We start from the raw sequence: 16,466 nt of genomic DNA on the forward strand, positions 1-16,466 counted from the left end.
ATTTTCTAAACACTTTCTAGGCTTTTATTCCACACCAAAGGAAAGACTGAAATGCTGTCCAGCAGTGTCACGTCTGCATGCTAGCGTCATCTACACTGTTAGACTACAATCTCATCCAGCTCCGGGTCCAGTATACACATTTTTCTTCTAATAACCCTAAATCTTGATGGAGTGCTGAGTTTAGAATTCACTTTCATGACTGATAACACTGTTCTTCTTACTGCTAAGTAGTGAATTTTAAATGCATGATTTAAATTTTTTAAAAATCATCCTGTAATACTCAAATCTGCATCATATATACAAGTAAGTGTAGACAAATGCTTAAAGATTAAAAAAAACCATTTTAGCACCCCTTTTTTATTCAGAACCTGTGGCTTCTTGATATAATACTATTTGCCATTATGTAGATAGAATGTTAGGCTCTTAGAACTGGGTTTTATCTCCTTTTGTAAATCTAACCACTTAAAAAATAAAAACAGAAAAATCCTAAGTGAGAGCAGTATAAACTACCTTCTACCATTAGGCAACCATTTCCCCTGGGCTTTATAATTCAATCAGCCGGGCTGAATGTCATCATTGCTTCTCTCCTCCTCCCCTTGCTTACGTTCTCTGATTCTTAAGATCATACTGTTTATATCTGTTCATTTCTGCCATGAACATATTTTCTTGACATGTAAAACCTCTATTTAAAAGATGTTATAATTTGCTCTGGTTGTGGTAAAATACCCGCGGTCAGGCAGGACTCACAGGGTAGGAGGATGATACGTGTCATTTGAGCTTCGCAAACGAAAGCTTATACGATGACTATGGATTATTGACTTTTGGTATCATGTAGGGCTCCTACTTCTTTTAAAATATTAACTCCTTATTTCTATTCCTGCCTTGCCCCTAGGTTCTTCATGACCACTTTTTGTTTTTTTAGATTCCATATATAGGTTAGCATACAGTATTTGTTTTTCTCTTTCTGACTTCATTCTGTATGACAGAATAAAGACGCAGATCTACTTGAGAGAATGGACTTGAGGACACAGGGAGGGGGAAGGGTAAGCTGGGACAAAGTGAGAGAGTGGCATGGACATATATACACTACCAAATGTAAAATACATAGCTAGTGGGAAGCAGCCGCATAGCACAGGGAGATCAGCTCGGTGCTTTGTGACCAGCTGAGGGGGTGGGATAGGGAGGGTGGGAGGGAGGGAGACACAAGAGACAGTAGATATGGGGATATATGTGTACATACAGCTGATTCACTTTGTTATACAGCAGAAACTAACCATTGTAAAGCAATTATACTCCAATAAAGATGTTAAAAAATAAAAAATAAAAAAGTGAGGCAAATACCCCCCCCAAAAATAAAAAAATAATAACTCCTAACATAATGTTTAGAGGTTTCTGATGCCTTTAAAATAGAAAGGTTCAGGGCTTCCCTGGTGGCGCAGTGGTTGAGAGTCTGCCTGCCGATGCAGGAGACACGGGTTCGTGCCCCGGTCCGGGAAGATCCCACATGCCGTGGAGCGGCTGGGCCTGTGAGCCATGGCCGCTGAGCCTGCGCGTCCAGAGCCTGTGCTCCACAATGGGAGAGGCCACAACGGTGAGAGGCCCGCGTACCACAAATAAAAAAAAATTAAAAATTAAAAATAAAATAGAAAGGTTCATGCTTTAGCCAATGCCAGCATTAAGGCAGCACCCTGAAATGGCAAAATGTTAGAAAAAATGTATATAAACCAGCAAATGTGCCTCTAAATCTGGTCACTTCATTTTTCTGTAGGAAAATATTTATTTCTTTTTTGACTCCAAATTCTTATGAAAAAATTTTTTCTATTGTTCTCCCTTTTGACTTCTTAGATTACATTGCTTTCTTCTCAATACAATGCCTTCACTCTTTTCTCAACTCCATCCAGTAAACACACACACATACACATCATTCACACATTTTCTTTTTCTTCCTAAATTGAGACAGCTGTTTTCAATAAACATAGACCTGGCTCTAAATTAGGTGCTATTGGAAATTGTCATAAACTCTGAAATTATGTCCAAGTATTTAATTCACTTCCAGGAATAGCTGGTTTATATTTTATGAATTTCCTAGATAAGGGACTGATTCCCTTAACATGAATGGACGTTTCTGTACATATAATAAAATAACGACCTGAGATTTTTATGCCTTACTCTTTAAAAATGCAGAGGTAAATGTGAACAAAAATAAAAACACTTTTAAAAAGGTAACGATTTCCTTTCTCTGGGGCTTCATTGGCCATTTCATTTAAGAGGCAGGATTCATCAATGTTCTAGTTTATTTCTCTTCTTGACGAGGCTTTTTCTGTTTTGCTGATTTAGGATCTGGGTTATCTTTAAGACAATTGTCAGACTTCAGTATCTTATTGACACTGAGAAGGACTCAGCTGTGCTGTGTCTTTTTCTGTAAAATGTCATGGTGACCAGTGCAAGCAACTTGTTTTTATTGCTGGTTATATTCACTTTTTTTTTCCTTTTTACAGTTTTATTGAAAAATAACATACATGCAGAAGAGTATAAATATCTTAAGGGTAGAGCTCAATGAGTTTTCCACAAATGAGCACCCTGTGAAGCCACCACCTAATCAAGAAACAGAACATAACCCGTTTGGGGGTAGTTTTGGGGGAAAGTGCCTTTTAAATTCTATTATATGGTTTCTATTTTGTTGATATTTGCTCTTTTCGAAAAAAGAGACTTTATGCAGAAGTTTTAGTTTCACAGCAAAAATGAGGTTCACTTTTAATCTTGATAAATAGTCGTGGGAACTATAAGCATTTTCTCATTGGCTTTCACATTTTATATTTTGTCCTCAAGTATGTCTCTGAGGAGTACGATAAATGCACTAGACCTGCTATACACATTGTGGAATGATCAGTATTTTCCAACATGGTGTCCTCTGGTTTGATTCTCCTGGTTATAAATAATCTCATGATGTTGATGGACATCCCGCTGTCTTTAGCAGCTGCCAGACTCCAGTCTTCTTAAAAGTATAAGGTACCTTGCACATTATTAGTTACTACAGACTTCTTGGGGAGGAGAATTTTCTTGCACTGTGTCTCCCTGTTTCACTGATGATGATATGGTTACTGACCTCCTTGTAGACCCTGCTATATGCCTATGTTCTTGCAAGACCCTACCTTGCAGCTGCCTAGACAAAACTTGGGAATATGGACCACGTGACAATCAAACTGGACAATGCCATGCTGGTTTTATTTAGCTCTGCAGAGAGCAGTATTTCATAGGACCATTTACCAGTAGCTATGCTCTGAAACCCTCCAACCTCGATACGGAGAGTTACCCTTTATACACACATTCTGTTTGGCTTATCAGCTGTGTGATTCTACCTGAGTCCTCAGTTCCTTTTTTTCCCCCCCTGCTGGGAAACTAGCCTAAATGCCAAAAAGCTGTCATTAAATTCATGTTATCTTTGTTATCTTTTCTTACATCTGGTAACCCTCAAATTACTGTATAGAGAGGTTAGTCATCCCTTATCATATCAGTTGTAGATTGTTAGAAACACATGGTATGGAGGCATGGAGGAGGCTGAGGCCCTCAGCTTATGTACCTGTGGTCATTGCCCTGCATCTCTGTCCTTCAGAGTTGCATGTAAAGCTTCACTAACTACAGTCAAGAGTGAAAATCAGTACTTTCTCAATGTGTATAGACAGAATTTTTTTCTTACATCTCTCTATTTGTAGAGGCTTCGTAGAGCCTTGCATTGTCAGTTTTAAGTAGGTGGTACAGGATCAAAAAGCAGAAGCTTTTTCTCTGTGACACCACATTACAAAAGAGTCTTCAGACACACAGCCTGTCTTTGGTTTGGGTTCAGTTTTCATAATGATTCATATATTCGTTTCCTAGGGTTGCCACAACAAAATACCACAAAATAAGAAAAGAAATTTATTCTCTCATAGTTCTGGAGGCTAGAAACCCGAGATAAAGATGTCAGCAGGGTCGGGCTCCCTCCAAAGGCTGTAAGGAAGAATACTCCCTCACCTCTTCCTGATTCTGTTAGTGGCCCGTGGTCCTTGGTGTCCCTTGGCCTGTGGCTCCATCACCAAATCTCTGCCTCCATTGTCACATGGCTTTCTTCCCTTCATATCTGTCTCCTTATGTCCAGATTTCTCTCTTCTTATAAGGACACCAGTCATTGGATTAGGACCCAGCCTAATTCAGTATAACTTCAACTGAACTTGAATACATCTACAAAGATATTTCCAAATGAGTTCATATACTAGGATTTAGGAAATCAATTGGGGAAAGACCAATTTAACCTACAAAACTTGGTAATCTATTGGTTTAAATCCAAAGTTTCAGGGCCATGATTTATTCTAAGAAAATTAAGTCCAATAAATTAATATATTTAAACCAGTCACTGATTTTCTTTGGAGGAAACTATGCATTGGCATTTGCCAAGTGAGTATCTGTTAATTTATTCCTATTTTGCATGTGACTTCAACTGCTTCTTTATCTTCAATACCTCTTGCCTCTTGACGAAGATCAGCAATGCCTGATAAGATTAAACCACTTTTTCAAAAGGAGTTTACATGCCATGGAGAAGCAGAACTGCTAATTATTGATGAATGTGTAAAGATACTTTTATTTCATGTAATGTGGCCTAGTGTGAGTTAATTACCGTGGAAGTAGCCTTAACTGCAAGGCAGGACGTGACAGATGTTTTAGATTCAAGGACAACAGAAATACCCCTTCAATAGTGGTGAGCTATACTATCGCTAACAGTAGATCAACCCCATTAGACTCCTATGGTTGGTTGTTAATTAACTGTTACAAAGGTGGGTTTGTTGCGGAAATTAATTAATGTAATCATGACGTAAACGGGATAGCTTTGGGTTCAAAACTGAAAAACGAAGAGCTCCTTTTTGGTTTTGAACAAGGCGTTATTTTATTAATATGTATCATTTTTCTAAAGTATGGATATTTATATTAAACTGATAGGGAGTAGGGGGCAGATATACCCCTAGATTCCTTTAAACAACTACTACTTTAGCAATTCTATATGGTTCCAATAAGAATTATCTGAATTTTTAAAAAATCACTATTTAATATACTATGTTATAACACCTTAATTTAAACTTGTGACAAGGTTGATAAAAATATCAGCTTAGATTTTTACATGTAGAAAAGGAAATAGCATGTTACATGATTATACACATACTTAATGTAGAGCTGATAAATATAAATTTTTATAATCATAATCGTCTTCTTATATTTATATCCTGCTCCTACTGAGATGAATCTCTGGTTACATTTACATATTGAATTAGAAAGTTAAAACTAATGATGGGATCAATTATGCCCCATACTGAGCTGTGCACTTTGGAATGACTTTGAGAAAACAGGAGGGTCAAAAAAAAAAAAAAAAAGCATCCACAGTGCGTAGTAGTTTCAAGATTATGCTAACAGATAAGCCAAGGAAGGACTGTAATGGACAATAATGTGTGTTTGTCAAAGAAATCAGGCTTTTTGGTAGAAAACCTAAAGCACATTTCTAATATAAACATTTCTGAGAATTGGAAAATATATAGGCTGGGTCACGGAAGTTGCTAAACAGTTTATTTAAGGTAGAATATATATAAGGGCAAATGTAGTATGAATCCCTTTATGATCTTGTTGGTTTGTTCTTATAATTCTTTAAATATATTTGCTGTATCTTGGGCAAAATATAATCTGCTTCATGTTTGCTGTTGCCATGCAAAATTTGATAGTGTCCTCTTTCTCCTTTCCTAGCTGCATAATAAATGTGCTTCTCATCTGAAACCTGAATGTGACTGCGGACCTTTGAAGGACCATATTTTACCACCTACAACAATTTGTCCAGTGGTACTGGTGAGTTTTTCCTTCTCATCATTCTGCTATAACTTGGGGTGTCTGTGACTAACTGGTACACTCTACCACTCAATGCTTCCAGAGATCATTTTTCCATTGATCAAGGCAGAAGTCAATAGACCTAAAATACCTCATGGCTTCAGAAAATACCCCTTTGTCCACTATATTTCCTTTTTCCTTCATGGCACAATAAACATCTTAGTAAGGTATGCTGTAACTGAAGCTGACTCAGGTTTTATCACTTAGTCATGCTGTAGTTACCAGAAATTGTATGGGCAGAACACTTCCACATTTTACATGTTTTATAGATCTGGCTTTCCAGAATAATGAAGTTATTCTTATGGACAATTTTGCTGGAGATGCACATTATGTATCTGCAGTCGGGAGGTCTTTCACCTAAGTCAGAGGCTACTTAGAATGAGGACACACACCTTGAAGAGAGTTACGCACTGCCATTAGGTGTATTTTATCTTTCGTTAGTGAACAATAAATTTACCTGCAAAATAATTCCTTGATTTAATAAGTATACAAGGGAAAAATGTGTAAGTGAGGTAATCCTGAAAAGAACAAATCTTGATAGAAAGAGAAGCAGCTATTCAAAGATAATATTCATATTACAGTTCAAAATCCAAATTGTTTCTAAAGTGAAACAGTTATTTTACAAAACAGACTGTCATATCTATAACGCAGTTCTCATCTTTTTAAAACAACGTGGAAGTTAACTAGCTGGAATTTCAGTTTGATATAATAAAAATACAACAAGTAAGAAATGTTAGACAAATACTTTTCTAAAGGTCAACTTAGAAATTAATCAGATTACTCAATTTGCACCCACTTATGGTTCATTTTGTAATTATCTGTAAAATGCTGGTTGTATCTAAATTCCTTTATTTAAAAAAATAAAACTCTCTTCTCAAACTGCAAATATAAAGCAGAAGTAAATACCTCCATGGGGCTGAGGAGAGCAGTAACTAATTCTAAATTTCCTTTCTTCATGTAAGATTTATTATACATCTTGTAGTAAATAAGATTAATTAAAAATAATGAGAGCCATATTAAAATACATTTTAGATGAATTTTGGTATTATGTTCTTTTGTAGTGTTTTCTTAAAGAGAAAGAACTTATAAAATTTTTATATATTTGCATTCTCTTTAAGAAGTGTAGTAATTTTACTGTTTTAGATGCATCCTTGTGCTCAGATTTTCACTATAAGAAGAAATCTATTATGTCATTCTATTATCCAGCTATCTAGGTATAAAGCCCTATTCAATTCAGTAAGACTACTTCTTTGGCCTACTTATATCAACCTCTGGTCTTATAAGTTCAAACATGAGATACATTCTTTTATTATTCCATCCTTGCTTTCTTTGAGAGAATCAAAGGTAAAGAACATGGGTTAAACGAATAGTCCTGTCTCTAACAATCTTGCAAACTCTTTCATTGCTTTTGTAGATACTTTTGATTCTGAAGATTTATTTTCACTCATTAAATCTTCCTGTGGTATTTATCATGATTTGTATCTCGACATTTGCTACGTTATCATTTCCTTGGTACTATATACCCTGAAGTATTAGGCACTGCTAACCGCCTCTTCTTTCATGAGTGTCTACCTTACCTTGACACCCATTATACTATCGTCTCCTCATTCTTCTGCTTCTCTAGATACTTACTTTTAATATCTTTCCTAGCTTTCAAGATTTCAACCTGCCCCATGTTGGCTCATCCGTACACCCTGCCCTCACATGCCACGGCTTTCTGCTCTTAACGTTTTTCCCAGTGGGATCTTGTTTATTTATTTATTTCATTACCGTATTAATTTATATTAAGTTCCTCCTCCTATTCTGAATCTCAAGTGCTGCAACCTGGAGGTTCCATGTTGTTTACGTGCCTGATATGTTATCATTATTATAAGTAATCACAGTAACTTATTTACTGAGCACATATACTGTACCAGCTACTATGCTGAATATATTAATCCATTCAAAAAGTCTTTATTGAATGTCTAGTATGTACCCAGTAGTATTAACAGTAGAAGGAAAAACAGTAAAAACCCAAATCAAATCTTTGCCTTCATAGAGTCTTCATTCCGGTGGAGTGAAATAGGCAGTAAACAAAGCAATAAGTACAGTATTTAGTACCTGGTTATATTAAATTACTGGTGGTATGTAAAGCTTAAAGGATGAAATTAAAGTAGGAAAAGAAGAGAAGAAATGCTGGAACTACAATTATAAAAGAAGTAGTTAAGAGTTCACCAAAGACATAATTGAGTAAAGAGTTGAGGAATGTGAGGGAGTCATCGATGTGGCTCTCTCTGGGGGCAGAACTTTGTAGACAGAGGGGTCACCAAAGAAGGACAAGCAAAGACTCAGAGGCAGGAGAAGCCTGACATAGCTGAAGTGCATCAAAGAAATTAGTGACTGGGTCTCCTTCTGCAGGGGGAATACTAGTAGAGAAGGTGAAATATGTCTTAAGATTTTCATATGTGTAGGACAATTTAGGCTATTCTAAGGTCTTTAGCTTTTCTTGTGAAAGAAGTTGGAAGCCATTAGAGGCTTTTACCAAAAGACAGGGTGATCTGACTTACATGTTTAAAAGAACAGTCAATCTAACTGGTGTGTTAAGGGGGTAACAATGGAAAAAAGATATGACACTTAGAGTTTCTTAGAAAAGTAGGAAGGTGGGTCATTGCTAAGAGCAAAGACGGTATGAGAGTTTTGAAGATCAGGAATGAGTTACACACAAGTCACCTGGCAGAGTGGGAGCTATGTGGATCAAGAAATACCATATGATTGCCAGGGAATAATGAAAAGTCTCTTCCTGTTAATAACTGCAGATTTAGAACAAGATCAGTCAGCTTGGATGGATATATTTCTCTGGTCATATTCAGTCATATTTCTCCAGTTACCTTCTAGGCCCAGGAGTAGAATAGGCATGGGGCAGCCTTAATGAGACTGTGTTTTGCCCAATATGATGAAATGAGAGAGAAGCAAAGGAGTTGAGAGTATGAGCAAGGGAGTAATTATAGAGATTGGCCATGGAAATTAAGCTGGGAAACAAGGAAGTAAGGACACGAAGAGTGAAGTACAGTAAGGGGTGTTAGGAAAATACACTGTGGATTACAATGGAATCAAAGATTGTTGGGGGGCTTCCCTGGTGGCGCAGTGGTTGAGAGTCCGCCTGCCAATACAGGGGACGTGGGTTTGTGCCCCGGTCTGGAAAGATCCCACATGCCGCGGAGCGGCTGCGCCCGTGAGCCATGGCCGCTGAGCCTGCGCGTCCGGAGCCTGTGCTCTGCAATGGGAGAGGCCACAACAGTGAGAGGCCCGTGTACTGCAAAAAAAAAAAAAAAAAAAAAGTGTTGGAATCACGGTTATTGGTGTCAAGTTACAAGAATGAGTGAGGTAACAAACAGTTGAGATAATGAAGGGTTTGCAGTTATTGATAATGATTTGTATGAATTAATTTAATAATCACAGTGACACCATAAGGTAAATATTGTAACTATCTCTATTTTACCTATGAGGAAACAGAAACAGATTAAGTAATTTCCTATGTCACATGGCTATGAAGTGACAATTCAGGACCAGAACCCAAGAACGATCATTCCAGAGCTTATACCCTGAGCTCATCATTTCTGCCCTTTCTCCAAATCCCAATATAGGCCTTCTCCTATTTTGCCTTATCTAGAACCTTCATTCCCCAACTTTCCCAAGCCAGAAACCTAAGAATTATAATTGGTGCCTCATCTTGAATATCAAATTAATCATTAGACAGCCTATTCGGATGTTCTTTCTCTTTTCTTCAGCCCAACTGTAACTGTCTCATATGTCACCCAAAAATTGTTCTCCAGAATTCTCCTAGTACTAATAGCATAATCTCTGAATTTCCTCTTGTCTTTGCATTCTCGATACTACTCCCTGGATCCACTTTCAAAAATACAATAAAATATTTTCCTCCTTAGGGCTTCCGTGGTGGCGCAGTGGTTGAGAGTCCGCCTGCCGATTCAGGGAACACGGAGTCGTGCCCCGGTCCGGGAGGATCCCACATGCCGCGGAGCAGCTGGGCCCGTGAGCCATGGCCGCTGAGCCTGCGTGTCCGGAGCCCGTGCTCCGCGACGGGAGAGGCCACAACAGTGAGAGGCCCGCGTATCGCAAAAAACAAAACAAAACAAAACAATATATATATATATATATATTTTTTTTTTTTCCTCCTTAAATATTTAAAGTATTTTAAATCAGTGCCAAACTCTCTAGCACGGTAAACAAGGCTCTTTAACTGGATCAACCCGTCTAATCCCTCACACACCACATTACACACTAGAATCAAGGATTTGAACTACTTGTAATTCTCTAAGTACACCTGCTCTTTGTTTTGTTTTTTGTTTTTTTGTTTTTTGCGGTACGCGGGCCTCTCACTGTTGTGGCCTCTCCCGTCGCGGAGCACGGGCTCCGGACGCGCAGGCTCAGCGGCCATGGCTCACGGGCCCAGCTGCTCCGCGGCATGTGGGATCCTCCCGGACCGGGGCACGAACCCGTGTCCCCTGCATCGGCAGGCGGACTCTCAACCACTGCGCCACCAGGGAAGCCCTACACCTGCTCTTTGAAGTCCTTGTGGTTTTGTACATGTCAATAAATTAGCCTAAATCACTTTACCTTGCTGCCTTGCTAAGTAGAAATTAAAGTTCACTTTCCAATCATGGAATAAGTACATTGACTCTTAAACTCATTAACTTTTTAAATACTAAAACTTTAAACAAATTAATAAAGTTGTTTTGCACACAAAATTGCTTAATATGCTACAACTGATGGGCTCGGGAGGCTTTTCAATTTGTGAACTCTCATTAACTTCCCAGGAATGATTTCACACTGTATCACCTGCTGTAAATTTTTAAAATTTCATTGAAGGAAAATAGTCCTCACAAATAATATGAGTTTTTCATGATCGTGTTCTCTAAGAAGAGCAGGTGAGTTTCAAACTCAATTATTGCAATGTGGTCATCAATATCATTTCTAGCTCATTGTAGAAAATATGAAATGAAGAACTTAAGACATAAAATTTTACTGAAGTTTTTTATCCCTTGCTTTCGACCCTGTTGTCAGGAATTGGTTATTCAATGAGCAGTATAAACTCATTACAGATCCCTTTTTGCTGGTTGAAGCATTTTAATGACACACTTCAAGGTCGAGGTCCATAGTAGTAGTCTTCTTATATTTTAGAACACCTCTTCAGGTATTATTTTTATTTATTTATTGTTTAAAATTTCTGTACCTCTCTTTTCAGCCCTCAGTCCCTCCTCAACACTTATTAACTTTAATGATTCAATACGTACGTGCTCACCTGTTATGAATATTAGCAAGATCAGCATCTTCTTCGTACTGATGACCAGCTTTTATAAGCATGCACTAAAATAGGATTCCACAAATAATTAAATAGGATTCCACAAATAATTTGTCTTGATGGTGCTTATTGCCACAAAAATGTATTAAAACCAACTACTCTGAAATTAAAATAGAAGTGTAATCAGTGATTCCATACATCAAATATAATCACGGATTTCTGGAATTGCAGTTGGCTTCTAGTATATTTTGAGAATACTATCACAAAAAGCTTCATTGCTTAAAATTTATCAAGATTCTTTGTGACCATGTTTAGGTACTTATAATGCTTTCTTTGAGAATTTTCCAGCAAAAAATGATTGGAACCACAGTCTATTTACTGCCATATTGAAGATAATTCTGAACTGTTTACAAAGGTATTGCATAGCTCATCCCACCTCCAAACAAGTAGAAAGTGAATCTAACGCAGTCAGGACTCTTGATCAACAACTTAATTTCCAGAAAAGGCCATTAACCTTTACCAATTGATTGTCAAAACAGATGTTCTGCCTTTGATGGACTCCATCAAAAAATGCATTCCTGATTCTTTTTTTGGATCACACTCAGAAATCTCTGCTGTCCAATCCCAATCAAATGTCAATGCAAAAAACTGTAACAGTTTCACATAAAACATGACCTGATGAGCATACAGTTTGTCCACTTCTTTATGTTCCAAGTTTTACCCCTAACTCAAGACAGACTTGGTCCATGTTGTGTTAGTCCCTCACAGATTTGCTTTAATTAAATTTGGACTCACCATTATGTCATCAACCTGCACTGAAAGGCTTTTAAAAAAATTATATGAAATTCCCTCGTTGTAACAAAAAAGGTATGTTTTTGGAGATGCCTTCATTACCTAACAGAAGTCCCTCTCTGCTCTGTTTATCATGGTTTGTTATCTTTCGAACCCTATGAGCTTTATTACTATCATGTTTTATCTTCTGTCCTTAAGAAGAGTAGAGTTCAATTTATACTGACATTTGAACATGATGATGGGATGTGTGTTTATTTCTGTGTGCTAATCTATAAGTCTATTGTTTTTTTCATAAATTTTTCTTCACTCTAAGAAAAAATTAGTAAAATTTAGAAAAATTTAGCCTCATTTAGTACTTTAAAACTATTTTTGTTAGTACATAACTTTTTTAGTTTCCAGAAATCAATGGAATAAGCTAGATAGAGTCCCTCTGATTCTCAGAATAAGTTTATAGTGGAAGCTGTATATTTGATCAACTTCTCTAGAGCTATGGTGTAGTCTTACATTCATTATAAATTTTATGTATTTTTTTAATTATCAGGATAACTGGGTCTCTGTGATTACACGTGTTTTTATACTGATTCTTCCATTTGGGTTAGGCTTTTACTCAATTCTGCTACTGTCAACAAATGAATACTTGAGATGTCTCATGAAGAAGTAGCTTTTTAAATTTTATATTTGAACAGCAAAAGCAGATCATCCTTAAAATCATTTCTATTCAGCTCTGTGATTTAGTTTTCTTTTTATAAAATAATTATTTTACATTATAATTTAAAAGCAAGGTTCTAGTCTGTAAATAAGGGGTTAATTATTAATAATTTTCTACATCAACATATATTAGTAAAGTTGGTAAAATACAGGGATCATGTAATGTTGATTACTTTAAACTTGGGTTTTTTTTTTTTTTTTTTTTTTTTTTTTTTTTTTTGCAGTGTGAGGAGGTCTGCTCGGGACCATTCTTCTGGGTTTTCTGCCCAGCGTGTGCGCTAGCATCGGACCAGCTCTTTTTGGCCTGAGCCTATGGAGAATCACGCCAGGACTGGGGAAGACACAGTAAATTAAGCTGGGTGCCATATTCTATTTCCAGGTCACTGCCTTTTGCCTCTTTATCATACCTTATTCACTGCTTGACCTTGTTAGAACAGTCATGTTTCTTCATAAAATATTCTTTTTTTTTTTTTTTTTTTTCTTGCGTTATGCGGGCCTCTCACTGTTGTGGCCTCTCCCATTTGCGGAGCACAGGCTCCGGACGCGCAGGCTCAGTGGCCATGGCTCACGGGCCCAGCCGCTCCGCGGCATGTGGGATCTTCCCGAAACGGGGCACGAACCCGCGTCTCCCGCATCGGCAGGCGGACTCTCAAGCACTGCGCCACCAGGGAAGCCCCTAAACTTGGGTTTTTTACATTTAAGTATCCACTCTTCATATAATTGTTATGACTATGCCTTTAAAGAATTTTTAAGACCATTACTGATAATCAGTGTACATTATTTTTATTTACAATATCTGCAATGCCAGTTTCCTTCTGTTTTTTTCTTCTCTTTCCTTCTTTCTTTCTTCCTTCCTTCCTTCCATTGGCTTTTATTAAAGTAACTGGAGCTAAAAATTCAGATAAGAACAGTTCTTTTATTTACTGTAATTTCGAGTCTGTTGGGCAAGACAGGCAGGCAGGTTACATATTATGGTGAGGTAAATATTAACTTACTGAGGCTTTAGTGAAGAGAATATTCATCTATCCTGAGTGTAATTCAAAGAGTAAATGAAAACTTTCTTGAAGATATGATGCCTGAGCTGAATCTTGAATAAAACAAGAATTTGGCCAGCAAATACAAAGTGAACTTTATATGAATAGTCTCAGAAATAAGAGAGTACAGAGTGAGATCTTGAAAGAGCAAAATGTTTATTAAGTCTTATGAGTAAAGGTGAGGTGTGGAGAGACAGGCAAGACAAGATCTGAGATGGTGAAAATCCTGACCTTTCTTGTCAAGGATTTGGGCTTTATCCAGTATAAATAAGAGACTACATGATCAGATTTGTGTTTTAGAAAGGTAATTCGGCTAACCGTGTGAATTACAATAAATTTAAAGCAGGGAGCAGAGGAGATATGACAATCTAATTACTGGGTTGTGAGGCAAATCATCAGAAAACACCAACAGAGGAAGAAAATGAGAGGAAACAGGAGAGAAGATTGTAGCAGAGAGCAGAATATTAGGGTTTGATGTGATTTCAGAATAGATTATTTGAAGAGGATGGTAAAGTCCATTATGTAGCCGTGGATCTGGGTGGCTCAGCTGGTGTGCAGAGAGGAATTAGGTGTTAGGAGGTCAAGGAACGCTGGGCATGCTCTGTTTCATCTTGTCCATAAAACCACCTGGGATAATTACAGGGTCTTGGTGGAAAGGTTGCTGTATCACAGTAATGAATAAGAGTAGAGGGGAGAACTATTAGATTCCATGAGTCTCAAATGATAAGAGTCTCTACTTTGGGGCTGGAAGAATGATGACTTTAATGCAAAGCCAAGCTAGTCCATAAAAAACAAAACAAAAGCAAACACAAAACGATCAAAAAAATAGAACAAGTCATGTTTGAGAGAATGAGCAATGTCGGAAGGGTCATAGAGGTAGTGGCAGTGACTTAGAAAGAAAGAGGATAATTTGTTTGTTTTGAGCAAAGTTTCCAGAGACCCCAATGAAAAGTTTTAGAAATGAAGTATGGAAGATCAATTGAAGAGAAAGAAAGCAGAAGTAAGCATGGGATGGTGATAGCCAGAAAGGATGGAAGACCAGAAACTTAAGTTTCTAACATGAACCCTGGATTTGTAGGCAAGTTATTTCAAGTGGTTACAGCCTGGAGACAAATGATTTGTGTCCAGAATATAAAGATAATTTACATAAACCAATGATAAGCAACAAACAGTCTAATCCAAAAGGGCAAAAGATCTAAAGAAACATTTGAATAAAATACATATACACAAATCACCTGTAAACATATGAATATATGCTCACCATCTTTACTCATCAGGAGAGTGCATATTTAAATCTCAAGAGATAACACTACACACCCATCAGGATGATTAAGATAATTAAAAATCCTAAGTTTGGAAAGGACAGGAAGCAATCAGATTGTTCATACTTTGCAAGTGTGAGAGTGAATTGGTTCAACCCAATTAAGGCTAGCAGTGTACTGTCTGTTTTTGAGCCCTGGCTTTTTCACTAGTTTTAAGACATGAAGCAAGTTATTAACATTTTGTTCCTATGCATTGCATTTGGAAAATGGAATTAAGTGAATTAATTCATGAAAATTTCTTAGAACTATGCCTAAATATAGTAAGTTCTCAGTCGATATCATCTAATATTACTACTATTGTAAGCATTATGTTGAACCATAAAGTGAATTTTAACCCTTTATTAAAAGAGAACTGTGCATTTATTAAATAAAATTTATAAAAACAATATAAATTGAAAAGGAAAACATTTAAAAATCTCTAAAACAGTTATATAGGAACCATTATTAATGTATAAATAGAACCACTATTAAAGTTTGCCTCTTGATTTTTAAATGTATATTTTGGCATTTTTGTAATTAAACTTGACATATGACACCCTATTTTTACATTTAAACTGATATCATTACGTGCTTATGTATTTCTGTATACTATGTAACATCACTATTAATGACTGCATAATATCTCATTAGTTGAAGATATTATAATTCAGTTGAAACAGTGTTTATATTTAGCATGTTTGCAATTCCTTATTTTAATCTCATAAATAACACCTTAGTGAACATCTTTATGAAGAGTGGCTTCCCCAAGTTACTCTTAATCTATACTGGAAAGTATCATTTTATTCCCAAAATGTACTTATTTGGTTGTTCAAATGAGTCAGATTTCACAGTTGTTTAGTTCTTTCTGTACTATAAACACATCTCTGAATCAGGAACACAGTGCTTGAAATGAATCCTAAAGCCAAAAGTTAGTTTTACAATAAACTATTCATTATTTAAACATTTAAAAAACTAATTTGGTGGGATTATTCTAACTTACTTTTAAACAGACATACTATTATCAGAATATACAGTAAATATAGTGTTCATTGGCAGGAAGTGATATAAAACAAAGAATATGTTCAGCATTGTGTTTCTTTTGGACCAGTTGTGGTATGTCCTTCCTGGAATACTTTCTCTTATTATAATATCCTATATTACCTTAAATTAACCTTTAAGAATGCCAGCAAGATAATTGATAAAACTTGTTAGATCAGAGAAAGGAAAACAAAACTATTGAGAAAATATGAATTTTAAACATAGTCTTTAGATCTGATTCAGATGGTTCCAGTTCTACCTCTCTCTCTTCTTTACGGTAACTCTGTAAACTTGGCCAAGTGATGGTGTTGCTGAAGCAGCAATCTATGTATCTCTAGGTATAACACCCTCAGAGAACCATATGTCTACATTAACTTTTCCTCTTCTTCCGAT

The 16,466-nt window shown here is 36.6% G+C and overlaps 1 protein-coding gene across 1 annotated transcript in view; it reads left to right on the forward strand.

Moving 5' to 3' along the window:
* DGKB (diacylglycerol kinase beta) overlaps positions 1-16,466 on the forward strand; it is a 254,154-nt gene that overhangs the window by 168,353 nt on the left and 69,335 nt on the right. Inside the window, exon 12 of the mRNA XM_007463785.1 lies at positions 5,764-5,862. Coding sequence (XP_007463847.1) covers positions 5,764-5,862 — 99 coding nt within the window. The remainder of the gene's footprint in view (positions 1-5,763; positions 5,863-16,466) is intronic.

This window comes from Lipotes vexillifer, unplaced genomic scaffold (genome assembly GCF_000442215.2).
Source record: "Lipotes vexillifer unplaced genomic scaffold, Lipotes_vexillifer_v1.1 scaffold489, whole genome shotgun sequence".
Taxonomy (NCBI): domain Eukaryota; kingdom Metazoa; phylum Chordata; class Mammalia; order Artiodactyla; family Lipotidae; genus Lipotes; species Lipotes vexillifer.